The following is a 27,212-nucleotide window of genomic DNA, read 5'->3' on the forward strand; positions in this document are numbered from 1 at the left end:
TTCGGATACGGATTCGGATACCAAAACGGATATCCGAAAATTTGTAATTTTGTTCAAATTTGAAAATTTTATATTAGAAAAACATATTTTTAAAATAGAAAGGCATATGAAGTAATATATGTATCTAATTAAGGGTATTATGAATATGTTTTAGTTACTAACATTCATATTATAAGACATATGTGATTAAAATAACATATAATGTATAAACTAAAATCAAAATTTTCGGATATCGGATATCCGAATTATCCTAAAAATCTGAAAAACACTATCCAATTCCGATTCCGAAAAATCGGATATCCGAAATTTCGGATATCCGATTTTTCGGATAATTCGGATTCGGAATTTCGGAATTTCGGATCGGAATTTCGGATACGGATATTTTTGAACACCCCTAGTTGTGAAGATACAGGCACCGAAGAAATTTTAACTCACATATAGAGTTTGGTATGCTCTCAAGATTATAACAGTTCGTGAGATTTAAGATGCTTAGGCTAGACAAATGTCTTATTGACGATGGCAGTTTCTTTATTCTAGAACAAGAATAAAGGTTTATTTGTGATAGTTTAACCATACATGGGGAGAATTCAGGTAATATTTCAAGTCTAGAGCATCCAGAGAGAATTAGTGTCTCCAAGGATTCCATCTCAAGCCTAGATGGGAGACGTTCGACAAGATTGCAACCACTCATGTCCAAGTAAACCAGCCCTCCATGAGAACCAAGAGACTCGTGAACCTCAACCAAATTATCACAATCGGACACAATTAACCTCTCTATATTTGGGGCCCCAGAGACATCTGGAAGAGATTTGAGGCTATACAAGCTTTTGAGGTGAATGAATTTCAAGTGTGGAAGAATCTGACGAGTAAAACAGCAATTAATAAAAATAATAATGTCAAGATTATTCAAATTTCAATTCAATGCTAATGGAAACATTTTGTTATCATTTATCAATGTAAATTATCATGGCCAAAAAGAAACTGATTTCATCTACTAGATACCTTTCGCCCCTTCCATAAATGTTTAATATCTCCATAGGCCATTTCCAAGCCAGCAAGCTTACACATATTTGCTAATGGAAGAAACAAGAATGGGTATTCATTCCAACAAAGCCATCGCAGCTCATCAGGGAGAAATGTAGGTTGGGTAGAAGTGAATTTCCGGTCAATATAGAGTAACCGAAGATTTATCATGCGTGCAAAAACTTCCGCACTTAAACCTAAGTTTGCATGGATGTCATCAACATGGTATTCATTATCCATCAACTTTATGGCTTCAATTGCTTGTGGATTCTGCTACAAAGAACTAAACCGTAACTAAAACGGTATTGTTTCTAAAAACATAGATTGAAAGCAATTAGTTTATGAAGATAGTGAAAGTTTACCTTGTTTCCCTTGATGCATTCATGGATTTGTTGAAGTTGCCATAGCCTGCTATTTGGGAAACTCTCGCGAACTATATGGAAACCCATTTCCTGTATGAGATCATGCATGTCTAGCCTTTTATTTGAAACGGTTATAAGAGATTTTTCAATAAGAACACTAATCCCTATCACCGGGTCAAAACCAAAACTATCGAGTACTGTAGTTACATGTTCTTCATCTTTACCCTTGAAGAAGCATGCAATGTCTAGCTAGGAATATTTGTTTCTCAGAAACATCTAGCCCATCAAAACTTAACTTCAGTGTCTCAAGGATTTTATCATTTGATGCTTTGCCTAGTCTACTTAAAGCACTTTCCCACACGCCTAGTTTTCTTCCATGGAAGAATGAGCCTAAAACTTTCAGCGCTAGAGGAAGACAACTAGAATAGTGTATTGCACGATATGAGAGCTCCTGATACCCTTCCGGAGGGGTACTTTTCCGAAAAGCATACCTACAAAAGAGCTCAACTGCTTCCTTAATAACTAAAAATCAGGTTTGTATATGACATCTGCATCTGATAGAAGATGCTCGTCTCTAGTGGTTATAATGATTCTACTTCCTGGACCAAACCACTCATGTGTTGCAGCTAGATTCTCTAGTTGCTTAACATCATCCACATCATCAAGAACTAGAAGAACCTTTTTATTGAATGATCGTCTTTGTATAATATTAGCTCCGTGATCTGGATCATTAACAGAAAAGCCGTGACGTGTCTCTAGTATTTCACTTACTATTTTTTCTTGTAAGGCAGATATATCTTTTTCACTAAAACTTTTTTCTCTAACATCTTTAACAAATTAAGCTACGACCCTCAAAATTATGGGCAATTCTTCGAAATAAAGCTTTGGCAATAGTTGTCTTACCAATTCCTCCCATTCCCAATATCCCAACCATGCGCACCTCTTCTGTTGCTTCCATACCCAATAGAGAATATAATTCATCTACACGAGATTTGATACCAATTAGATTTTTCTCCATATCACAAGGTTGTGTACCTCTAAGATCTTTTCAACAATCTCGGTGATGATGGCAGATTCACCCCTACAGATTTAAGCTTTGTTAGCAAGTTAACTTACCAGTTTGGGGATGTCAACGCCCAATGGATCTAATTGAAAGGTTAGCATTGTAAGTAATAAAATGGTAATGCAACCGGTTAAGAGAAATTAGCCCCCATGCTGTAATTGGTTACCAAATAGTTTTGCACAAAATTCTTATAATTTGTAACACAATAATCTAACAGAGCATTAGAAACTATGTTCATAAGTCCATTTTAGAAATTGAACAACAGATCTAGGAGACCTAACCCATTGCCTGTTTCCGAGACATGCCAGCCAGATAGACCGGCAGCTGCAGCTAAAGCTTTCCTCCACTTGTTCACTTTATCTATCTCTCCCCTAAACTTGTCATCGTGTTGCTGGAAGGCAGTATGGAAGTCTCTTTTATGTCCACGATACGAACATGGGATGGATCTACATGATAAAACACCGGTAACACCATCTGTCCGGTCTGATCTCGGTCTTCCATGATTTTGACAAGCTCATCCAAACACCATGAAGAGTTGGCATAATGTTTAGAGAAAACAACAACAGCAAACCTCGATTCTTCAATGGCTTCCAGCAGCTCTCGAGATATTAGTTTCCCTTTGTGAAGCGCCTTATCGTCTTTGAACACATGTATTCCTCTTTGATCAAGAGCCGCATATAGATGATCTACAAAGTTGTTGCGAGTGTCTTCCCCCCTAAAGCTTAGAAACACATCATATATCCATCTTCTAGTTGGTGCAGAAGACGAAGAAGATGGATACGATGGAAAAGACGCCATTGAAGGTATCAAGAAGTTGAGGAGACAAAATGCACGTACCAAGTCAAACACACAAAAAGAAGGAATGGCCTTGTATCTACACGAATGCACCACGACTTCTTTTTATATTAGAAGTTGACGCCAAACTCTCTTATTAAATCTACTGGTGGGGTCTTCACATGGGGGATGAGGTCTATTTTAAAATTTCATATAATCGTCTCGAAAGGAATCTTGTAGAACACCACAAAATTAAACTTGTACAACTAATATAAATTGAAATTTTGTTCTAATTTTTGTTTAATTTTCAAGGCAACCCTTGAAACCAGTAGAAATTGGCGGTTATTTATTTCATTAAAAGTGTTACGTACCATATATAGGTCAGACCAATACCAAAAAAATTCTTGTAATCACTAGTTTCATCTTTTATCGTGGCTATTATTAGGTCTATAAACATATCACAAGTTAAACTATCCCTATAGAATAGTTTTTGTCACCAGAATATTCTTATATTAAGATTAAGCCTATTGTGTACATTTAGTCACTCAAACAATTAAACTGTCGGATCATAAATTAACTACTGTAATGTTTTATTTCTTTTATTATGCCTATTGAGAACTTATAGTCACATGTTTAATATTTTATCGTGATTATTTTTATGTTTAAAAACAAATCACATATATATTTATCACCATAAAATAATTATAATGACAAGTTTTTTTTATATGACAAATGTTTACATTTAGATGTTGTTTGTTTTTTTTTATATTGATGTGCCGCGCAGCACACGTGCAACACTTGGTCCTTCGCAACTGTTTGTTTTTCAGGAGATTTCTGACTTAAAAACTGTTGTGCGTGTGTTACGTGGCGCAGAACTTGACCTTCTGCTTTAAACCAACTTCACGCTTTACTTTAACTTATTGCTGCAGTCTGCAGAGGTTAAAAAACAAACAGACATTTTATTACATGATGCAACCGTTTGGTCTCCCTCTTCTGCTATAGAGGATTGCAGAGGTGATCCGCAGACTTCAAACATTTTCGATTTGAAAAAACAAACGGCACCTTAGTCATCCACAAGAGTTTTAACGGTGACCATAAAATACTTGTAGTGACAGTCTTTATGACTTTACTATTATGTTGCTAACTGATTCATCATTCTTCCCCAAATTACGAACGCAAGCATGAATCAAGAGGTCCCCATCAAATCTCAATAAAGAAGATATGTTCGGAAAAAATGTGTTCTTCATGATTATATAAGTAAAAATAATATATTTATAATTATAATATATCCTTTGGGGATGAAAAGCATTGCGATTGCTAGAAACGATGTGATCACCCATCCTGGGGTTAAGGTTGGTTTCCAAACGGGAAGTTCTTTTTATGTAAACCTAGAATCTGGAACGATCAATTATCATTAGTCAAGAAATAAATTGAGGTATATTGTGTAAACAACATGATTGAACTTATATATATATATATATATATATATATATATATATATATATATATATATTCAACACTTCATTCTCTTCTTGATCATATAAATTCATGTTACCCTCGCTATGATTTTGTGATAAACCGTAAAATGGTTTAATTTTACTAGCAATAACATGTAACTAGGAGTATATACCCCCAAAAACTGAAAATTATAAGATCACAATCTCCAATTACAACAAAACCCCACAAACCCTTAAGTAATAATTGGCACAATAACGACTTCAATTCCAGAACACAAACAAACCCCAAATCAGCAGGGGATAAACAACAATTGGTAAAAAAAAAATTATACATAACATTGCGCAGTCCTTTTTACCACATAGTAACAAGACCCTCACCTTTGACCATAGATGAAGAGCTTGATCTTGAACTGAATAACCACCATATGTAATATATCCATTGAAAGTAACATGTATGTAGTCATTGATGTTGTAGTCGTCGATGCAGAGGATACTTCTATCCAACCTTGCATCATCTCAAAGTCAGGTCAAAGTGCTTATGTGGCTAGGAAACATGCTATATTAGCTAGTAGTGACCAAAAGAGCAGATGGACATCGACTTTATGCCCCCATAAAGCAACCAAATAACTATTGGGAGTGAATCGACCAACCCTAGAAACATTGTAGCGCATTTATGTCTTTTCCCCTTATTTACCCTATGATACAAATAAGAAATTAAGTCCTCATCATAAAATACTTATACTCACAATTTATGAATTTTATCACCACCATTGTTTACTTTTGGAGACACAAATATAATTATTTTGTGATAATCATTTATCTTTATTCATGTGTTTAATTGTGCATCATTACTAGGTTATATATAGTTACACATAAAAATTTAAGTCATCATCAAAAATTATTTATATTGTCACTGATATTTTGTTTTGTATTTATATTGTAGAATATTTTTTTGTTACATTTTAATTACACATATTGGCCACATTTTATTACCACGATGCACAAAATAGAATACAATATAGTTTAATAAAAAACTATTCTTTACAAGTTATAAATTTAGACTAATTACATCAAAAGATAAATCCAGTACCAAAACACACACATACACACACACACATATATATTGATGATATATGGTCCATTAGCATGGCTTAGACCACTCTAATGTGTCAGCCTTGCTTGGTGCACTCCCGTCAGCCTTACCTGGCTGTCCCTTGCCAGCCTTGTTGGGGCTCTTCCGCCGGCCCGGCCTGGGACTCCCTGACCTGACTCTCCCTTGCCAGCCTTGCTAGGGACTCTCTTGGCAGCCTTGTTGGGGACTCTCTCGCCAGCCCGGCCTGGCGCTCCCTGGCCTGGCGTTTCCTTGCCAGCCTTTCCTGGTGCGCGCCCTCCAGCCTCACCCGGCGCCTCCGGGCGGCCTCGCCCAGCTCCTTGCTAGCTGGGCCTGAATTGGGCTGGCCCAAAGCCTAGCCTAATTGTCCCCTATAAAGTGAACAATATCTCCTCCATGGAAGGGGATCTTCCCCTTGGCTCACCGTCACACTATACTCCGGCCGGGTGACTCAGCCGTCACACTATATTCCGGCCGGGTGGCTCAGCCGCCACCTTCCACCGTCAGCCGCCATACACCACCACCAACTCCAAGATGGTTCTATCTAGCTGAAGAGAAACATCTCAGATCTACCAGATGATCTAACTTGACTGTCGGAGCCCGCTCCCGGGGCATAGTCCTTGGGGTGGCTCTAACGGCCTTGTCTATTGTGACCTCGCAGATTCGTCTCCGGCGTAGAAGCACATCCTCAACGAAGGTGGTCGGAGCCGACGTGGCATCATTTGGCTCCATCCGTGGGACTCGAACCCACGACCACGTCGCATCATTCGGCGCCATCCGTGGGACTCGAACCCACGTCGCATCATTTGGCGCCATCCCGGACGTGAACGAGTAGCCACCATCTCAGTTGGTCTCAAGCTCGTTTTTGCCCAGATCTGTTCAGATATGATGTGTTTTCATCTAAGGTTTGCTCAAATCTATTCATTTATACATTTCTTAGTTCAGATCCGTTTGGATCTTGGCAAAGATCTATCTAGATCTGATTAGCTATGTTTCAGATCTTTCGATTTGATGCATTTTTTGTTCAGATTTGTAGATCTACTTCATTTTTAGCTCATATCTCTAGATCTGAACGTTTTTTGTTCACTTAATCACCTCTCAAGTTTAAAAACCCCAGTTTAGACCCGTTTTTACTTATATTTTCGGGGGTAAAGGAGGTTTTTACGAGTTTTTCCCTATCTTTGTTCATATTTTCGAATTTTATTCAGCAAGTTGAAGAACAAATAATATTTTACAAGTCTTTACCTCTTTTGCTTGCTCATTATCAAGAAAATTGGTTTTTGGTTCCTGATTTATCATAAACAACTTCATTCAAGTTGTTTATTTGGTGCTTCCTCTAGAAGCTTAAAGATGGAAAACAAATGATTTTCAGATATGTTGAGCAAGCTGAAGAATAAAAAAAGTTTAATGAGAAGAAAACTTTATTGGATCCGTTTTTATTTAATGTGTTGGGGTTTTTTCAGTAAGTTGGGAAGAAAAGAGGTTTCCTATGAGTTTTTTCCCAATCTCTTGTTCATACATGATCAGAAAACTGTTCTCTAGCTGTGCATTTTTGTGTACATTCTTACCTATTGCAATAATTATTTGTACATACAGCTATATGGATTGTACATTCTACAAAACCTTCAACAAAAAAAGGAAAAAAAAGAGAGGTTTTCATGGGTTTTTACCCCGCTTTCAGTTCATATATTTTTAGAAAACTTCATTTAGTTTATGATTATGTTTACAAGATTACAAGTTGTTTAGAAACTTGAAGAAAAAAATAAGTTATATCATTTTTTTTGATGATTTACTCAGAAAATTAAGAAGGAAAGAAGCTTTTATGGATTTTACCTTGTGTTAGTTTATTTTGATAATTTATTTAGCAAAATGAGAAAAAATAAGTTTTTATCATTTCTCACCTTATTTTCAGTACATATAGCTTTCATGGTTGTACATTCCTTAAGACTTTCAAAACTTACCAGTCCATATTTTTACCTTGAAAGCTACATTCATCCTCACTTATTTACAGTCTATTCCATAGTTAAAAAAGTAAAAAAAAACACAACAAAAAAATGGGGGAAAGGGTGCATAGTGCACCACACAAGTAACAAAAAGTGGTACATCTGTCAATAAAGATGTATACAAAAATTTATTATTACAAGAATGGTGTATTTGCGTCACCTAAAAAAAAAGGAGAAGATGGTCACCACCATCAGCATATTTTCTGTAAAGCAACAGCACAAGGGGTCCCACACATTTTGAAAGACTCTACATGAGACAAAAGACGTATTTTCAGTGGACCCACCCGGTCCATGGTCCATCATCTAGACAGGAAAGTCAAAGGAGGGCTCGGGTCCCACTTTGGTCGCCTTCTCTAATTAAAACCAACGGATGTCTCCTTCAAACCCCAACTCCAACTCACCAATGGTCCATTCATCACCAGCTGATGTCGTTCTGTAGCAGCAACCCATCACAAATTATTACCGGCACCGCCGGACAACCTATAGCCGGCGGATACCTTCAAGATCTAGCATCGCAAGTCGGCGCGTCCTTCCAACTGATGTAACCCGTCGACTGCAACCTCCAAGTAGCAGCAAGCACCGGATGACTCATCAGCCTCCTGGAACAACAGCGTCATCACCAAATGAAACCAGACCCTAAGACGACCCCTAACGAAACACCTATGAGAAGCCATTTTCCTCCAGCGAAGCACCACACCCCCAGTTGCCGGTTGTTGTACCTTCACCACAATGAGCTCTGGACCATCAGTCGACAACTGTTACTCTCTCCTCTGCCGGACGGACCACCTGTTACCGCCTCATGTTCCGACAACAACTTCAACATCCACAATCGAAGAGGCGCATCCGTCAGCAGCTACCTGCCTCTGTGTTCTCTACTGTGGCCGCCGGTAAACAAAGTCAAAGCATCACCAATCAGCAGCGATCTCCGGACTACCTGCCAATAGCTGTCATCTCCGTCGGACCACTTACTATTGTCGAGCGCCCTCAATGGCGACCCAAGAGCCCTTGTCGGAGGCGAAACCGTCGATCCTCAAACAACCACCGTACCATCTCTCCAGTCGCCGATCTCCAGCAATAGCAGCTCCAATATCGGCCACCATCATCATAGCCATGCTACCTCCTGATACAGCCAAATTATGGATGGCGAGTTCCTGTAGAAATAGATACGAGAGATAGAAGATACGAGATAAATAAACAACTAAACAACTCATAATTGAGACAATTTTCTGCTATATTATCCAATGCAAATTACAAGGCATTTAAAGGAAAGATTGCAACTAACTAGGAATTGAAAACGTGCAAAGTTACTGGAAGGAAATAGTTAGCATAATATTCCTAAGAAAAGGGAAACGTGACAACATCCATAATGGAAAAGAAATCATGAGAATTACTCTACTGTCCAACAAATCGTGTATCACTTCATGGGTTGGTATCAATACTCCCGCCCTAAAAATTAGCCTTGTCCTCAAGGCTGAGATCACATTGTGTGGTCAGGGTCCATGGAGGTTCGGTTTAGGATTGAAGCAGTAGGAATTTAGGTGGGTTGCATTGGTGACCCGGTTGGTATTTTGCTGGGCAATTATAGCAAAGACCTTCGGACTGCCGTTTCTGCATCTCGGTGGGGCTTAAACGTTTGATTGGAAGTGTTGGAGGAGGCGGTGGAGGGGTGGGCAATAATGGTTGTTTCGTTGGGGAAGGCTCAAAGGAATCATCGGAAGACGAAAGTTGAGCATGAAGTTTATCTTCTATTAGCTTCGCGAGGCCGTAAGTTTGGTGGAGAGTTTGGGGGCCAGGAAGGGCAAGTTCAGCCTGAATATCGGGGCGAAGCCCGGAGAAGAAACAATCACGTAATGCTTGTGGAGATAAACCAACGACACAATTACTAATCTTCTCAAATTCCGATTGGTAGGCGGCAACTGTGGAGACTTGCTGGAGCTTGAAAAGTGTAGCTTGGTGGTTCTTGTAGGTAGAAGGACCGAAGCAGGTTTCAAGTGCACGCGTAAATTCAGCCCATGTGCCAAGGAGGTTGTTGTTGGACATATGTTTGTACCAACTAAGTGCATCACCAGTAAAGTAAAATACGGAAAGGGCAAGTCGTTGGTTTGGTGGGATAGCATAATAGGTAAAGTAATTTTCCGCTTGGAACACCCAATCAAGCGGGTTTGATCCGTCAAAGTTGGGGAGATATATTTTGGTGGGCGTGGGTGAGTATTAGGCGGCGGTGGCGGCGGTGGTGGAGGCGGCAGTGGCGGCGGCCGGTTGTTGTTGGCAGCGAGGAGTTTGACAATGTTGTTCATGGTGTCGGATTGTGCAACAAGATAAGTGGTGATGGTGTCTAGGCGGTGGTTGGTGGCAGTGGCAAGGTGGATCAAAATCTGCAATTGATCATTGACGGCGACATTGGGGTTGTCGGGGGTGGCCTTGGGGTTGTCGGAGGTGGAGCCGGACTTAGTTTTTGGAGGCATTGATACGATGATGAAAGCACCAATTGATACAGCCAAATTATGGATGGCGAGTCCCCTGTAGAAATAGATACGAGAGATAGAAGATACGAGATAAATAAACAACTAAACAACTGATAATTGAGACAATTTTCTGCTATATTATCCAATGCAAATTACAAGGCATTTAAAGGAAAGATTGCAACTAACTAGGAATTGAAAACGTGCAAAGTTACTGGAGGAAATAGTTAGCATAATATTCCTAAGAAAAGGGAAACGTGGCAACATGCATAATGGAAAAGAAAACATGAGAATTACTCTACTGTCCAACAGATCGTGTATCACTTCATGGGTTGGTATCACCTCCCGTCAACGATCTCTGTCGATCGCCGACTCAATGTCAGCGCCACCGGCTAGGTTGAAGAATGCGGCTTGAAACGTTTGCTCTTCAAAACCAAAACAAATAAAGGAAAAAGGATAAGTATGGTAGACAAAAAATACGCATCGTGGGCCTTGTGCAATTCATTTGACAAAAAAAAAGAAGAAAGAGAAAGGATAATAAAAAAGGCTACAACAAGAAACGTGGAGTCAGCAAAAAGTAAAAAGGAAGGTGGACGCATGGGTACTCTAAGTGCCCGTACAACACGAAAAAAAAATGACAACCGGTGGGCCCCATATATGGAAATCTCATACACGCAAACGTTTATACAAAAATCAAGCATGATGGGTGGATAGTTGGTTTACTACCAAAAAAAATTTCACGTATTTAAAAAATAAAAAACAAAAGTGGGGAACAAAATGGATTTAAGTTGTGGGCTCCAATCTCCTTGATTTATATTGTGCCACAATATTTACTTTGGGCTCCTCTCATAACAAGTAGGCTCCAAAAACTTTATCATGGGCTTCTAGAAAATTGGCATTCGAGCATATTGGGCCACCTCAACAACAAATAGCCCACCAACTTTACAAGAAAAAATCAGCAATTTTATACTTGCGCGCCGCAAGTCGCACTCAACAGAACGCACTTTCAGAATGTGCGTAGCGATCTGGACCGCTCGACACTTTCAAAATATATATGATAAAAATGATAATAAGGAAAAAGGAGTTAGGAAAGTCACTTTCAAATGGGCTCTTGAATTTATTTTAGCAATGTAGTTTTCCCTACATCAATTTTTCCTTATTGGGCCCATTCTAGCAAAGATAAAAATCAACAGCTAATGATCACGTATTGAAAGTTGGCCCAACAAAGTCAAAATCCAAAGGATACATTGCTGTCCAACTCGACATTCTAAAAAAAGGAGGGGGAGGAGTAGTACACTACTACTACTCGTGAAGCCTTCTGAAATAACCCTCAACAATTGTGTTGCTCGGCTATCAGCATCTATGTTGACAAACTTCAGGAAGTCTCGCTGCTCAACTCTCAACAACAACATTGCTTGGACCTCAGCAGTCGTGTAGCCCGACCCTCACCGGTCATGCGACCCAGCTCAGCAGCTGCAAAGCCTAGTCATCAACAGTTACGTTGTCTGACTCCTAGCAGTCGTGCCAGTCGTGCTGCCCAGTTTTTGTTAGTAGTTGGGTCGCTTAGCTTTTCTCAGTAGCTGTGTCGCCCAATTTCCTGCGACTATGCATCCATCGTTTCGATTCCTCGCCTCCTCTAAGAAAGAGGGGGGAGTAGGGTTGGTACGACACTATGAAGAAGTGATTTTTATTCCCAAGGGGAAGAGTTAAAGTACATGAAGAACTGCCACTATGCATGATGGTGCATCCCTGATGTGACATTGGTATTCCGGATTGAAAGAGTAGCCTTGTGGTCCAACTCTCGGTAGTCTTGTTGCCTAACTCTCAATAGTCGTGTTACTCACCTATCGCTAGCAGCTCGCTGCCCGGGCCTCAGTAACCCTGCTGACCAGTTCCTGACAGCAGTTTTGCTACGCACCTCCTAACAGCAACTACACTATCAAGCTCTAAGTAGCACCGCCACATAGCTCTCCACAAACAGCCAAGACACCGAAGCATTAATTATTTGTACGACTAGCGATGCAGCAAAGCATCAGGTACCATTCCGCTTTAACCCAAACTGATCACACGAGCTAGACACATAGATTGTAGGGTGATACGCCCAATCGTACGAGGTTCAGTACCTTTGCCTCGAGTCACCTGGCTTCTCAGCCCGAATCAATTATAGCGGCAAGCTCCGCATGCGAGGTTCAGTACCGTTTGCCTCGAGTCGCCTGGCTTCTCAGCCCGACCCCATTATAGCAGCAAGCTCCGCATGCGAGGTTCAGTACCCTTGCCTCGAGTCGCCTGGCTTCTCAGCTCGACTCCATTATAGTGGCAAGCTTCGCATGCAAGGTTTAGTACCCTTGCCTCGAGTCGCCTGGCTTTTCAGCCCGACTCCATTATAGCGGTAAGCTCCGCATGCGAGGTTCAGTACCCTTGCCTCGAGTCGCCTAGCTTCTCAGCCCGAATCCATTATAGCGGCAAGCTTCGCATGCAAGGTTCAGTACCCTTGCCTCGAGTCGCCTGGCTTCTCAGTCCGACTCCATTTTAGCCGCAAGCTTCGCATGCGAGGTTCAATACCCTTGCTTCGAGTCGCCTGGCTTCTCAGCTCGACTCCTTTATAGCGGCAAGCTTCGCATGCGAGGTTCAGTATCCTCGCCTCGGGTCGCCTGGCTTCTCAGCCCGGCTCCATTATAGCAGCAAGCTCCGCATGCGAGGTTCAGTACCCTCGCCTCGAGTCGACTGGCTTCTCAGCCCGACTCCATTATAGCGGCAAGTTCCCCATGCGAGGTTCAATACCCTTGCCACGAGTCACCCGACTCCTCATCCCGGCTCCACTACAGCAGCATACTCCGCCGACGAGGCTCAAAGGCTTGCAACCTTTGGCTATATGATTTCACGCGATGCTCTCCCGCGTGATTTATCTACGATCGTTGGCAGCCAAGCACGATCCATTCCACGCGATGTTGTCCTGCGTGATTTATCTACGATCGCTGGCAGCCAAACCCGATCTGTTCCACGCGATGCTCTCCCACATGACATCTCCATGATCGTTGGCTGCTAAGCACGAGCTATTCTTCTGAGCCGCGCAACATAAGTCGCGTATTGTCACGCATCGTAAGTCGTGGATCATAAATTCAAGTCATGCTTAGCACCACATTTGGTGTCTCTTTTCTTATAATTAACATGGTTTTCCTATGCTCGGACGATCAATAAGGAGTTTCCTACATTACATCTGGTTGTCTGTTATCATAAAAAACAACCTCATTGTGTATTCGTATAACAACCTTGCCTATGAACCATAGTCTGATACGGCTACCTACACTACCCACATCAGACTTGGGGGAATCCAGCTAGGAATAGCTCGAGCAAGAAAAACCTCCAGAATGGTTATCAATGATCAAGCAAAACAGACTGTAAAGATAATTATTGACGACATCTCCCCAAGATGATATAAACGTCGTGAAATCAGTGTAGCGTAACACTCTTTGGCAACCCCGCTCTGCATAACATTGCCAGCAACAGTTATGCCGCATCTCACCGATGGATCACACTCCTCTAAATGAAGGAGTATCAAGTCAGCTCAAGCTGCATAAGCAATGTTCGGCTCATCGCACAACCCCACGACTCTTATGGGCAAGGTTTGGTCGTTCTCTCTATTGGTGCTTTGTCTAGTCCGATCCGATTGTTAGCAATACAATCACACCGGACTAGGGGGACTTGACGACACATGGTTTATATGACTAAGTCCAGTCCAATGTCATTGGCCGCGTACCAATAACATCGGACTGGGGGAACTTGATGATATATGGTCCATTAGCATGGCCTAGATAGCTCTGGCGTGTCAGCCTCGCCTGGCGCTCCCTCGCCAGCCCTGTTGGGGACTCTCCTATTGGTCCGGCTTGGCGCTCCCTTGCCAGCCTGACGACACATGGTTTATATGACTGTGTCCAGTCCAATTTCATTGGCCGCGTACCAATAACATCGAACTGGGGGGACTTGATGATATATGATCCATTAGGATGGCCTAGACCGCTCTAGCATGCCAACCTTGCACGGTGTGCTCCCGCCAGCACTGCCTAGCTCTCCCTTGCCAGCCTTGCTTGGGCTCTCCCGCCGACCCGGCCTGGGACTCCCTGACCTGGCTCTCCCTTGCCAGCCTTGTTGGAGACTCCCTTTCCAGCCTTGCTGGGGAATCCCTTGCCAGCCTTGCTGGGGACTCTCCCGCCGGCATGGCTTGGTGCTCCCTGGCCTGGCGCTCCGTTGCCAACCTTTCCTGGTGGGCGCCCGCCAGCCTCGCCCGGTGCCTCCAGGCGGCCTCGCCCAACTCCTTGCTAGCTGGGCCTGAATTGGGCTGGCCCAAGGCCTGACCTAATTGTCCCCTATAAAGTGAATAGTATCTCTTCCATGGAAGGGGATCTTCCCCTTGGCTCAACCGTCACACTATACTCCGGCCGGGTGGCTCAGCCGCCACCCTCCACTGTCAGCCGCCATACAGCACCACCAGCACCAAGATGGTTCTCTCTAGCTAAAGAGAACCATCTCAGATCTACCAGATGATCTAACTTGACCGTTAGAGCCCGCTCCCGGGGCACAGTCCCTGGGGCGGCTCTAACGGCCTTGTCTATTGTGATCTCGCAGATTCGTCTTCGGCGTAGAAGCACATCCTCAGCGAAGGTGGTCGGAGCCGACGTCACATCATATATATATATATATATATATATATATATATATATATATATATATATATATATATATATATATATATATATATATATATATTATATATATATATATATATATATATATAAACACACACACACACACACACACATATATATATATATATATATATATATATATATATATATATATATATATATATATATATTCACAAATCAAGATAAATAGCTTATGTTTTCTTTACACGAAGTATCGTTCTTTTAGTAGTTACAATCCTTAGCTCATTTATTGTTGTATAAATCACTTTGTGGTCGGTTTTTCTTGGGATTTAAAGGGGTGCAAACAAGCTGAACCGAGCCCGAGCCTACGACTCAGACTCGTTTAAGTTGTAAGTGGCTTGAGCTACTCGAGCTCTTTTTTTTAAAGTGGCTTAAGTTTTAAGTTGTCATATATGTTTTTAATTTAACATATAAAAATAATACTAAGTTATATTATATATTTGCTTGTTTAGGCTTGCGAGCCTAATCAACCTTAGTGATATAGGTTCGAGCTCTAGCTTGTTTACAAACGAGCCTAATATTTAGCTCGAGATTGGCTCAAGATGGTTTAAAATTGGTCTCTAATTTTGCTATTCATTAGCTTCAGTTAAATATATATAGTTGGATCCTATAACAACAACAAGAAAATAGGTGTTAAACATTGCATTGAAGCAAACATGCACAATGCTAATAATAAACATAATTGTGTAAAAGATATATGTTGTTACATCCCAAGATTTGTCATTTATAGTCACTAGGGATGGAAGGGTAAAGCTACGAAAAGCCTAAGGGCTAAATTGCAATTTTGGGATCAGGAGGAGTACGCTGCGCGTACATAAGGGTACGCTGAGCGTACTAGGGGCGCCCTAGTACGCTGGGTGTATACTTGTGTATGCTGGGCGTACTCATGACAGAAGGAAACCCTAATATTTAGGGTTTGGGGGATATATAAGCAACATTCTGAGCACAAAACCTCCCTTACCCCAACCTCCACTGCTTAGAGTCGTTTTCCCCAAACCCTAGCCATTTCCTTGAGTGTTTGAGTTTTTTAAGTGTTTCTTGAGTGTTTTAAGAAGAAGGTGTTGCATCAAGGAGTTGGAGAAGAAGATCAAGCTTGTAGTTCGGAAGTTGGTTTGAGCCCTAGAAGCTCCAGAAGGTAAAAAGCTTGGAACTTTATACTTGTATGATAAAATCTAGTCATTTTAGCTTTATGGAAGCATTCTTGTCCCAAAAGACCCAAAATGGTGCATGTTATGATTTGGACGAAATGAGTTGTCCTTTCAGACCATAGAAGAGGTCCTAAGTGATAAAAATGGTGTCCCAATAGCTAGATTTGTCTCATGCATGAAGTAGGAAGGTCTTAATGGATTAAGACCATGTTTTAAGAACTTTCTGGACGTACAAAGTGATAAAGTTAGAGACTTTATAGTCCTATGGCACATTTAGTCGATGGATCTGGAGTTTGGGCTTAAGTGCTTAAGCTATTAAGCACATATTAGAGTTTTGGTGAAACCCCGCATACGCCCAACGTAAATCCAGTAAGCCCAGCTTACTGGGTCAACCACCCCGATGGTGGTCAACATCAGGACGAGTACGCCCCACATACCAGAGGAGTATGCCCCGCGTACGTCCTCTGTTGGGCCCTTGGCAATTGGCTTCGGGTTGTGGGCTGTTTATGGACTAGTTGGATTTGGGCCTTTGCTGGACTTTATGAATATTATGTTTTGGGCCAAGTTTTGATAATGGATCTTGGAATTAGGCCCAATTAGGGAGTTGGGACCAATTTGGTAAATTGGGCCAATAATGGGCTTTGCATAAGGACTTTCAAGGTTATGGAATTGGCATTGGGACTTGGCCCAATAAAGAGAATAGACATGATGGATTGTGTGGACCCCTTAGTCAAGATTGTTATGTTGTGTAATGACTTGGTATTTATTATGTGATAGTTCGGGATTTTCGGTGAGACAACAATCAGAGGTTTTCGGTACTTCAGCACTACTTGCGAGGTGAGTTATCCTCACTGTACTTAAGGGTCTAAGGCACCAAGGCCGGCCCTTTGATTTGTTATTTGGGATTGTTACTATTCTGATATGTTAGCTCGGTATCCTGGGAGATAGGATGGTTATATGCTAGTATGATCTGTTAGATCAATATCTTGGCAGATCGGATATGGTTATGCTTAGTGATCTATAGTTTGGTCTGATTGTATGTATGTTGGTAGGAGATTACCAGTTATATGTATACATGATTGATTGGTAGTTGAGGGTATTCCACCCCGAGGATGATAGGACCCTAGTATGTTGTCTTTATAGACTGTTATATGATTATCTAATATAGGTGCACATGTTTGATTGGTTATGGAGGCATTCCAACCTGATGGTTGTGGGCCGAGAGTATTCCTTCCCAAGGATGAGTGGACTCGTAGTATATGGGTATTCCAACCTGATGGTTGAGGGCCTGGGGTATTCCAACCCGATGGTTGATTGGACCCATGGTATGTTGGCATTCCAAACCGATGGTTGTGGGGCGTGGGGTATTCCATCCCGATGGATGATTGGACCCATAGTATCTGTTATATATATATATATATATATATATATATATATATATATATATGTGTGTGTGTGTGTGTGTGTATGTATGTATGTATGTATTGTGTGTGAGCATTCCAACCCGATGGTTGTGGGTCGAGAGTATTCCATCCCGGGGATGATTGTACTCTTAGTACGTGGGCATTCCAACCCGATGGTTGAGGGCCTGGGGTATTTCATCCCGATGGATGATTGGACCCATAGTATGTTGTTTGTTATCGTATGTGTATTGTTGTGTGTATGGGTAGTTTGGGGGTAACTCACTAAGCCTTCGAGTTTATATTTATCGATTATTGTTTCAGGTACATCGGATGACCACGGGAAGGTGAAGGCGTGACCGTACACTTCCTCGATTTATGATTTCGATATCTGGGAACTCTGATGCTTAAACTATTTTGCAAACACTTTGTAATAATTAAGGGTATTTTGGATATTAAAAAAGTTTTAAATTGGCTTGATTTTTATGGATGTTACAAGTTGGTATCGGAGCCTTGGTTTGAGTGAATTGGAGGAACACTCGTGTGAATCCAGTCTCGAATCAAGGAAAGATTTTCAAAATGATTTTTAAATGGTTTTCAAAATAAGTAAAAGATAATGCGAAGTGTACGATCAGCCGGAGCTAGTAAGTAGACCCCAAAATACCATGCAATTATTTGATTATGCGATATGTTAGAATAGCATGCTAGTGATAAGATAGGGATCCTTAGGAACCGTATGATAGAATTGCCTGATCTTTGATGCCTTATCTTATGTAGAGTACCTCATTGATTGTTGTATGACTCTTTTGATGGGTTTCGAGCATTCTAACACTCCTATGGTGTACATGCAACCCTATAAACCTTGGATCTATGTTTTCTTTATTATACATGCAAATATTCAATATTCCAAGGTTTCATCCTAACTAGCATAATATGAAGCAACTATACTACAAGAATCTAGTAGAATGATATACCTTTTGATGAAGCATGAAGTCTTGAACCTTTAAGAGCTTAGTGCCTCAAGTGTTGCACCTCAAATGGAATCACACAACACCAACAACCCTTGGAATAACTTGAGAATAAGGATACTTAGGTTCACACTTATGAAATCGGTTTTGCCCTCTTGTGTACACACACTAGTGCCATTTCATTAACCATAAACCTCTTTATATAGTGTGGAGGATTAGGGTTACATTCATGTAAACCCTAATACCCATGACCTTTCATTTCCATAGGATCCATGGGCTTAACACTCCATGGACTATCCATGAAAGCTTAGCCCAACCTAAATGAACTTGGCCCACCACACACATATATATATATATATATATATATATATATATAAGAGTCCATATTTAATTAGTTCCTTTTTATCACTAAATTAATTTTTGATCAATACTAATTAAATAATATGATTTCATATTAATATATTAGAACTTATAATATATTAATATAAATCACTAGTATCCTTTTTCTCATTTAGTCTATCCAATTGTTCTGATGCCATGCAACCCAAATGGACCATGCCAAATCGGGTCAAGTACATACCAATTATAGTTATGGGCTTAGACACTAATCCAACAACTTTCGTGTGTGAATTAACTATTGGGTGAATACTCCAAGTCACATGCTACATGGGTTAAATGGTCTTAGGGTAAGGGATTTGGTCATGCTGTGCAGCTCTCGTCTGAGTCCAACCGTTGTAGGATTAAATATTTTAGTCTAAGATTGTTTAAGCCGTGCGGTATGTGATTGTATTCATGTAATAGTTAACTGGAACCAATGGAGGGTCGTGTGTCAGTTGGTGGATGGGTGGGTAGTGAGAGGCTGGGAGGCCAGTTATGAGATAGTTAGCATTCCTCTAGGAGCGAGGATTGAGCGCTCGCCATGTATATGTATATTGTTAGGGTGTTGTGGTGATACTTGAGACAAATATGGGTAGGTGTGGAAGGTAGTATGGGTCCGTACTACTGAAAGCATAGGACCCATACGCGTATCAAGGAAGTCACAACCCCTAGGGTTTTGGTTGGGAGTTGGTTTCCGGGTTGTTGTGAGGAGTATCTGATATCTTTTTGGTATGTTTTTAGTATGGTGGTTACACGACGATTCGTGACTAGATACGGGTCAGGATCAGGAGAGGGTAGACAGGAGACGCCGGCAGTGCCTGAGACTATCGGCAAGATGAGGCCAGACAAGATGGATGACAGGATCTGGGAGATCCTGCATGATGAGGTTGCTGCTATGTTCCGGGCTCAGCTGTCGGAGATGTTTGGGTCTATCAAGACCGCTATGGTGGAGTATTTCGATGATGGCTATGCGGCCCTTACTGAGGCGGCTGCCACAGCAGCCACCGCAGTTGTATCAGCGGCAGGGTTGGGAACTGGCCGAGCTTTTCAGTACCGAGAATTCGACAACACGAAGCACCCGACATTTGATGGTACTCAGGATCCGATCGTATCCATGAGGTGACTATCTGATGTGGAAGGGTGTTTCTTCACATGTTCTTGTCCTGCTAACCAGAAGGTCAGGTGTGCTCTGAACCTGCTGAGGTCCGGAGCAAAGGATTGGTGGAGGTTGATTATTGGATCATATTCGGGTGAGCAGCGTGCTGCGGTTACTTGGGATTGATTTCGGAATATGTTTCGTACCCGTTACGTCCCACGGGTTGAGCAGAAGAGACTAGCGCAAGAGTTCTTGGATCTGCAACAGGATTCAATGTCGGTGACGGAGATCACCCGCATGTTTACTGAGAGGGCAATGTTTTGCCATGAGTTTGCTTCGGAGCAGGCTCAGATGACCCGATATCTGAGCATGCTAAAGACGGACATCAGGCAGTTTGTGTCTACGCAGAGATATGATACCTTGCTAGAGTTACAGGAGGCCGCCAGTGGCGTGAGCTTGAGATTGAGTTTTAGCTGAGAGAGCAGAGACAGGGCCCGGCGCAGTCACAGCCTGCACCGAAACGATTTAGGGTCGCTGATTACAGACAGGAGAGTCAGAGGGGTCGTACTTGTGGAAAGTGCGGCAAGGTACATGATGGGGTTTTCCGATCTTCTTCAGGATGCCACAAGTGTGGCAAGGAGGGTCACATCGCGAAGGATTGTAGGCAGCAGACTCCAGGGGCTGGTGTTAGACTTTGTTACCATTGCAAGCAGGTGGGCCATATGAAGTCCCAGTGTCCCCTACTGGCTGCCAGGCCAGTGCAGGCCCCAACACCAGCTACCCCGAGGATTACTAGCGGGGTCAGGGTAGAGCAGAGCCTCCGCAGGCTCAAGGGCGTGCCTTTCAGCTTACAGCCGAGGAGGCCAGGACAATACCAGATGTGGCGACCGGTATGTATTTTCTCGTATCTTTTGTTTATGATTGTATTATGAGCTTTCATTTTCTTTCTGCATGAGTTATTAGGACATAGGAGATGCTAGGAAGATTTTGTTGTCAGGGGATCGTAGATGGTTAGGATGCTGAGATGCATTTGAGGATAAGAGATAAGATAGATAATCGCCAGTATAGGGCAAGTAGTTGTAATTCAGAAATTCAGAGATCATCAGCGGGAATTCGGATTCTTTGAAGTTCATTACTTCGTATTGGGACGGTTAAGTCGCATATCAGCTTCGCCACCAGTAGGTAGTGGTTAGTGCTCTACGTGGGGGAGAATTGGGAATTCTCGGATGGGACGTTAGCTTTGGGAGATGCTGTCTGTTGCATTTCGGATAACGGTTTCCAGAGTGGTTGGGTTGAGGTGGTCCAGGCATGCTGAAGACTTTGTATGGGTTTTCTTAGTTATATGATAAGGTTCTGAGTATATATGTGTTATGGGGTCGCAACTTGTTCTACAAGTGGATAGTGTAGGGTGAGGTTTTAGCACTGTGATACTTGTTGGTGTTATGAAGGACATTGATTAGGCCTTATTGGGCAATGGAGGAGGTGAGTACCTCCAGGATGGAGTGCTGGACATCTGAAGTGACGACAACGGTGTCGATAGGTTATCGAGAGCATTCCAGTCATGAGCTGAGGGCTGGAGAGGGCATACTAGACTCATGTTGTGGGCTCAGAAGCAATCCAAACCTATGCTGAGGACCAGGTAAGGGTATTCCAGTCATAGGCTGTGGGCATAGAGATTTTGTTGGTTATGTCTCTTGTAGGAGCGCATTCGGAATGGATGTTTCATTGAGATTCAGGGGAGTTGTACTCGGTTGTGACAAATCAGAGGATTGTGGATGAGACGCAAGGATAGATCCTTGGATCTCAAGTTATGAGTAGACCCGATTTCTGTTCATAGAGGTATTCCAATCTAGGTTATTCCATCCTGAGGATGACCGGACACTATGATTGATTGGATCTGATATGTTTGGTATTGTGCCAAACATGTGTGGGATACGAGGGTATTCTATCCTAGGGATGACTGGACCCGTCGTAGGCTTGCCTGGTATTCCAGCCCGAGGTTGATTGGGTCATGCATGACTGTTCATGTTTATTAGTGGATTGATTATGTATGATATTTTAGGAACTGAAGGACGCATTATCCTGTCAGCACAAAGGGTTCGCTTCAGGTTGAGGGAAAGTTGGGTTTCCGAGACTTTGGATCATCATGATTTTTGTAAGGTTGGCAAAGTGGCATGTAGGATAGACCTTTTGAAAAGGTTCGGTTGGATTCGCATCGCTTTTCACGTCTGGCAGCTGCAAAGGCGAATATTTGGTGAGTAGGTTGTTGTATCGTTGGGTGGTGTTCAGGTCGGAGAGCACTTGAACTATGTAAGGAGACCAGTGGCAGCATCAGAAAGGATCCGAGTAGACTTGGGAGCTAGAGTCCAAGATACGGGAGCATTATCCTGAATTGTTCGCCGCAGCAAGCTTCGAGGACGAAGCCTAGTTTAAGTAGGGGAGAGTTGTAACATCCCAAGATTTGTCATTTATATCCCTGAGGATGGAAGGATAAATCTATGAAAAGTCTAAGGGCTAAATTGCAATTTTGGGATCAGGAGGAGTACGATGCTCGCACATAAGAGTACGCTGAGCGTACTAGGTGCGCCCTAGTACGCTGGGCGTACTCATGACAGAAGGAAACCCTAATATTTAGGGTTTGGGGGCTATATAAGCAACATTATGAGCACAAAACCTCCCTTACCCCAACCTCCACTGCTTAGAGTCGTTTTCCCCAAACCCTAGCCATTTCCTTGAGTGTTTGAGTTTTTTAAGTGTTTCTTGAGTGTTTTAAGAAGAAGGTGCTGCATCAAGGAGTTGGAGAAGAAGATCAAGCTTGTAGTTCGGAAGTTGGTTTGAGCCCTAGAAGCTCCAGAAGGTAAAAAGCTTGGAACTTTATACTTGTATGATAAAATCTAGTCATTTTAGCTTTATGGAAGCATTCTTGTCCCAAAAGACCCAAAATGGTGCATGTTATGATTTGGACGAAATGAGTTGTCCTTTCAGACCTTAGAAGAGGTCCTAAGTGATAAAAATGGTGTCCCAATAGCTAGATTTGTCTCATGCATGAAGTAGGAAGGTCTTAATGGATTAAGACCATGTTTTAAGAACTTTCTGGACGTACAAAGTGATAAAGTTAGAGACTTTATAGTCCTATGGCACATTTAGTCGATGGATCTGGAGTTTGGGCTTAAGTGCTTAAGCTATTAAGTACTTATTAGAGTTTTGGTGAAACCCCGCATATGCCCAGCGTAAATCCAGTACGCCCAGCGTATTGGGTCAGCCACCCCGATGGTGGTCAACATCAGGACGAGTACGCCCCGCATAGCAGAGGAGTATGCCCCGCATACGTCTTCTATTGGGCCTTTGGCATTTGGCTTCGGGTTTTGGGCTGTTTATGGACTAGTTGGATTTGGGCCTTTGCTGGACTTTATGAATATTATGTTTTGGGCCAAGTTTTGATAATGGATCTTGGAATTAGGCCCAATTAGGGAGTTGGGCCCAATTTGGTAAATTGGGCCAATAATGGGCTTTGTCTAAGGACCTTCAAGGTTATGGAATTGGTATTGCGACTTGGCCCAATAAAGAGAATAGACATGATGGATTGTGTGGACCCCATAGTCAAGATTGTTATGTTGTGTAATGACTTGGTATTTATTATGTGATAGTTCGGGATTTTCGGTGAGACAACAATCAGAGGTTTTCGGTACTTCGGCACTACTTGCGAGGTGAGTTATCCTCACTGTACTTAAGGGTCTAAGGCACCAAGGCCGGCCCTTTGATTTGTTATTTGGGATTGTTACTATTATGATATGTTAGCTCGGTATCCTGGGAGATAGGATGGTTATATGCTAGTATGATCTGTTAGATCAATATCTTGGCAGATCGGATATGGTTATGCTTAGTGATCTATAGTTTGGTCTGATTGTATGTATGTTGGTAGGAGATTACCAGTTATATGTATACATGATTGATTGGTAGTTGAGGGTATTCCACCCCGAGGATGATAGGACCCTAGTATGTTGTCTTTATAGATTGTTATATGATTATCTGTTATAGGTGCACATGTTTGATTGTTTATGGGAGTATTCCAACACGATGGTTGTGGGCCGAGAGTATTCCATCCCGAGGATGATTGGACTCGTAGTATGTGGGCATTACAACCCGATGGTTGAGGGCCTGGGGTATTGCAACCCGATGGTTGAGGGGCCTGGGGTATTCCATCCGGATAGATGATTGGACCCATAGTATCTGTTATATATATATATATATATATATATATATATATATATATATATATATATATATATATATATATATATATATATATATATATATATATATGTATTATGTGTGGCCATTCCAACCCGATGGTTGTGGGCCGAGAGTATTCCATCCCGGGGATGATTGGACTCTTAGTACGTGGGCATTCCAACACGATGGTTGAGGGCCTGGGGTATTCCATCCCGATGGATGATTGGACCCATAGTATGTTGTTTGTTATTGTATGTGTATTGTTGTGTGTATCGGTATTTTGGGGATAAATCACTAAGCCTTCGAGCTTACGTTTATCGATTATTGTTTTAGGTACAGCGGATAACCGCGAGAAGGCGAAGGCGTGACCGTACATTTCCTCGATTTATGATTTCGATTTCTGGGAACTCTGATGCTTAAACTATTTTGAAAACACTTTGTAATAATTAAGGGTATTTTGGATAGTTAAAAATTTTTAAATTTGCTTGATTTTTATGGATGTTACATATGTTTTATTTAATGAATACAAAATTAAATTAATGACTTAAGTAACAAAATTACCAACGGCTCTGCACAATTTTGACATATAACCTTTGAAAGGCACAACAACGGATGACATCCCTTGCCAACACACGCATGCTTTAGAAAGAGTTCTATATGAGCGACATGGTCTACTTACACATCAAAGAGTATTGCCAAAAGACAGTTTACTCACGAGATAAAAAAACAGTTAATCAAATCCTAATTTGGACCATTCAAAATTAGTGAAAGAGTTGGGAAAGTTGCATGCCACCTACAGTTACCACTATAGGATAGGATTCACCATGTTTTCCATGTTTCATTAATCCGATAGGCTTATGGAAATCCCACATCCACTCTATTACCACAGTGGGAAGTGCCGATCACACAACCTACACCATTGCTCAAGGATGAGTTTATTACATATAACACCCAATTCAAGTATGAATTTATGCTATGCATGTTATGTTTTAAGATTGGGTTTTGTGGTTTTTTCCTCCCAGCAACAAGGTGACTAGTTTACCACAGCTTGGTATTGCCACATCAACACAACGTGGTGATCATTTAATGGCCCCGACCCGGAGCCGCTATGGGCTTATAACCCTAAATCTCGGATCATGAGCCCTATTTAAGGAATGAGAATCTTCTCGAGCGAGAATCCCCCAAAACCCTAGACTAATATTTTCCATTTTTGTGTTCTTTGATAGTTCTTGCTCTCGGAAAGGAGTAGGAGAGCACTTGTGAAAAAAAAAGGAACCCTAAGCCAACAGCTCTCAACCCCTGGAGTAACTTATGGGCTTATGTAAGTCTTTAAGTTTACAACTTTTTGGTTCATTCTTATTAGATCTAAGATTCGAGCTAGTTTTCTCCATGTTGTAAAGCTTTGTGAGATTAGTTGTAATAAAGTTCGCAAATTATTACTCTCATAGCTCCCAAGAGTGTTATATGTTTCAAATCTGGACTCACAGCTTCGGTGCCATGCATGAGTTTTAATCCCATTTTCACCATTTTGACCTAGTTTGGTGATGGGCATGCATTGGTCATGCATGTCTATAAAGATATGATTTCTATGGACCATTAGAGTGCTATAAAGCTTTCTAGAAAGTATTAGGAATGGTCTTTATGAATTAAGGGCTTAATAAGGAATTTAATCTTCTAGACAGACTGCGACGTAGACAAGGGTTGACCACAGTGTGGTGAGCAGAATAATCATGATCGGTTTAACTGAGCTAGACCACTACACGGTCAAGGTCTTGTCGCGACGAGGTTGGCTGTTGTCTAACCGTTGACACTTGACTTTTGACTAAATTGACTTTGGTTAATTGTTAATAAAAGTATGTCTTTGAAACATCCTAAAAATACGGTCCAAAAATTTCCTTTTAAATCATTTAAGAAAACCATAATTCATCAAACATCATAATAATAAAATCACAAGTCATGTATCTCGAGACATCGTATCAAAAATACTGTATCAATCACGTGTCAAAATATCAGAGTCTAAAAATCCAAGGCTAAAAGCTATGGTGTGTGTCATGCAGTCATCCCGAGCTCTTCCCCTTGCTAGCGGAAGTACCTAAAACCAAAACAGAAAACTATAAGCACGAAGCTTAGTGAGTCTCCCCAAACTACCACATATCATACACGTAATCACATAATACCATACATTGGTCTTTGCCCACTGCATCGGGCCCCGCCCAGCATCGGACGAATCCGGCATCGAGCTCAACTCGACATCAGACCGAAGTCCGGTATACGTATTACATATGAACAAGCATATAACATAAACACATAACATACCATATAAGCTAAACCCTTCCTTGGGCTTGCCCCGGCATTGGACCGAAATTCGGAACATATAACACATAGTATATAACTAAAAATTCCTTGGGCTTGCCCCGGCATCGAACTAAAGCCCGGAACATATAAACAAACACATGCAAGAATGACGAAGACATCAAGCATACAAACGTTCCTCGGGCTTGCCCCAACATCAAACCAAAGTCTGGAAACATATAATCTACATCGGGCTAGCCCCGACATCGAAACTAAGTCCAGCATACGCTAACATACATAAATGGGCCGGCATTGGTGCCTTCGACTCGTTCCTATTGGAGGAAAACTCACCTCTCAAGCTGGCTGCTGAAATCTCGAGTAAGGAATCTTTGATGGCTGCTCCAATGACTTCCCGACTATAATTTTCACAATAAAAACTTAGTCAAAAACTGAGAATCCTTCTAAGGGTAAAATGACCATTTTACCCCTGGTCAAAGTCAACATTCTAGTCAAAGTCAACATTCTGCTTGACCCAACTCGCCGAGTTGCTCCATCAACTCGCCGAGTCCTAGAACTCTGAAATCGCGATTTAACTCGTCGACTCACCCCCTGGCTCGCTGAGTTCCATGGCTACTCACAGTCACGATTTGGCAAATCAACTCGTCGAGTCCCTTCACAGACTCGTCAAGTTCTATCTTAAGCTGAAACGGGACAACAC

The 27,212-nt window shown here is 41.8% G+C and overlaps 2 protein-coding genes and 1 pseudogene across 3 annotated transcripts; all 3 read right to left on the bottom strand.

The window, feature by feature from the left end:
• Positions 1–365: 365 nt before the first annotated feature.
• LOC145159025 (disease resistance protein Roq1-like) lies at positions 366–3,306 on the bottom strand. 2 transcript variants are annotated; one of them, XM_079077919.1, is made up of 4 exons: positions 2,730–3,306; positions 1,386–2,466; positions 1,003–1,293; positions 366–859 (listed from the first exon to the last, which is right to left on the bottom strand). In XM_079077919.1, the coding sequence occupies exons 2-4, from the start codon at positions 1,491–1,493 to the stop codon at positions 395–397; spliced, it is 864 nt and encodes a 287-aa protein (XP_078934045.1). In that variant the 5' UTR covers positions 1,494–2,466; positions 2,730–3,306; the 3' UTR covers positions 366–394. The 2 variants fall into 2 exon arrangements, with proteins under 2 accessions (XP_078934045.1, XP_078934044.1); XM_079077918.1 differs by having other exon boundaries at positions 1,386–3,306.
• Positions 1,908–2,403, bottom strand: LOC145157363 (disease resistance protein RUN1-like). The gene is made up of 2 exons (XM_079076413.1): positions 2,289–2,403; positions 1,908–2,212 (listed from the first exon to the last, which is right to left on the bottom strand). The coding sequence occupies exons 1-2, from the start codon at positions 2,401–2,403 to the stop codon at positions 1,908–1,910; spliced, it is 420 nt and encodes a 139-aa protein (XP_078932539.1).
• LOC145157364 (toll/interleukin-1 receptor-like protein pseudogene) lies at positions 2,809–3,246 on the bottom strand (annotated as a pseudogene).
• Positions 3,307–27,212: the final 23,906 nt, after the last annotated feature.

The sequence above is a fragment of the Lactuca virosa genome, chromosome 2, assembly GCF_052849685.1.
Source record: "Lactuca virosa cultivar CGN04683 chromosome 2, Lactuca_virosa_CGN04683_v6, whole genome shotgun sequence".
Classification (NCBI taxonomy): Eukaryota; Viridiplantae; Streptophyta; class Magnoliopsida; order Asterales; family Asteraceae; genus Lactuca; species Lactuca virosa.

Coding starts and splice junctions, on each gene's coding strand:
- LOC145157363 (XM_079076413.1), bottom strand. CDS start 2,403: ATGGAGAAAAATCTAATTGGTATCAAATCTCGTGTAGATGAATTATAT. Junction 2,213..2,288: donor ATTGGGAATGGGAGGAATTG/GTAAGACAACTA, acceptor AATTTGTTAAAG/ATGTTAGAGAAAAAAGTTTT.
- LOC145159025 (XM_079077919.1), bottom strand. CDS start 1,493: ATGCATGATCTCATACAGGAAATGGGTTTCCATATAGTTCGCGAGAGT. Junction 1,294..1,385: donor AATGCATCAAGGGAAACAAG/GTAAACTTTCAC, acceptor TCTTTGTAGCAG/AATCCACAAGCAATTGAAGC. Junction 860..1,002: donor ATTTATGGAAGGGGCGAAAG/GTATCTAGTAGA, acceptor TTTACTCGTCAG/ATTCTTCCACACTTGAAATT.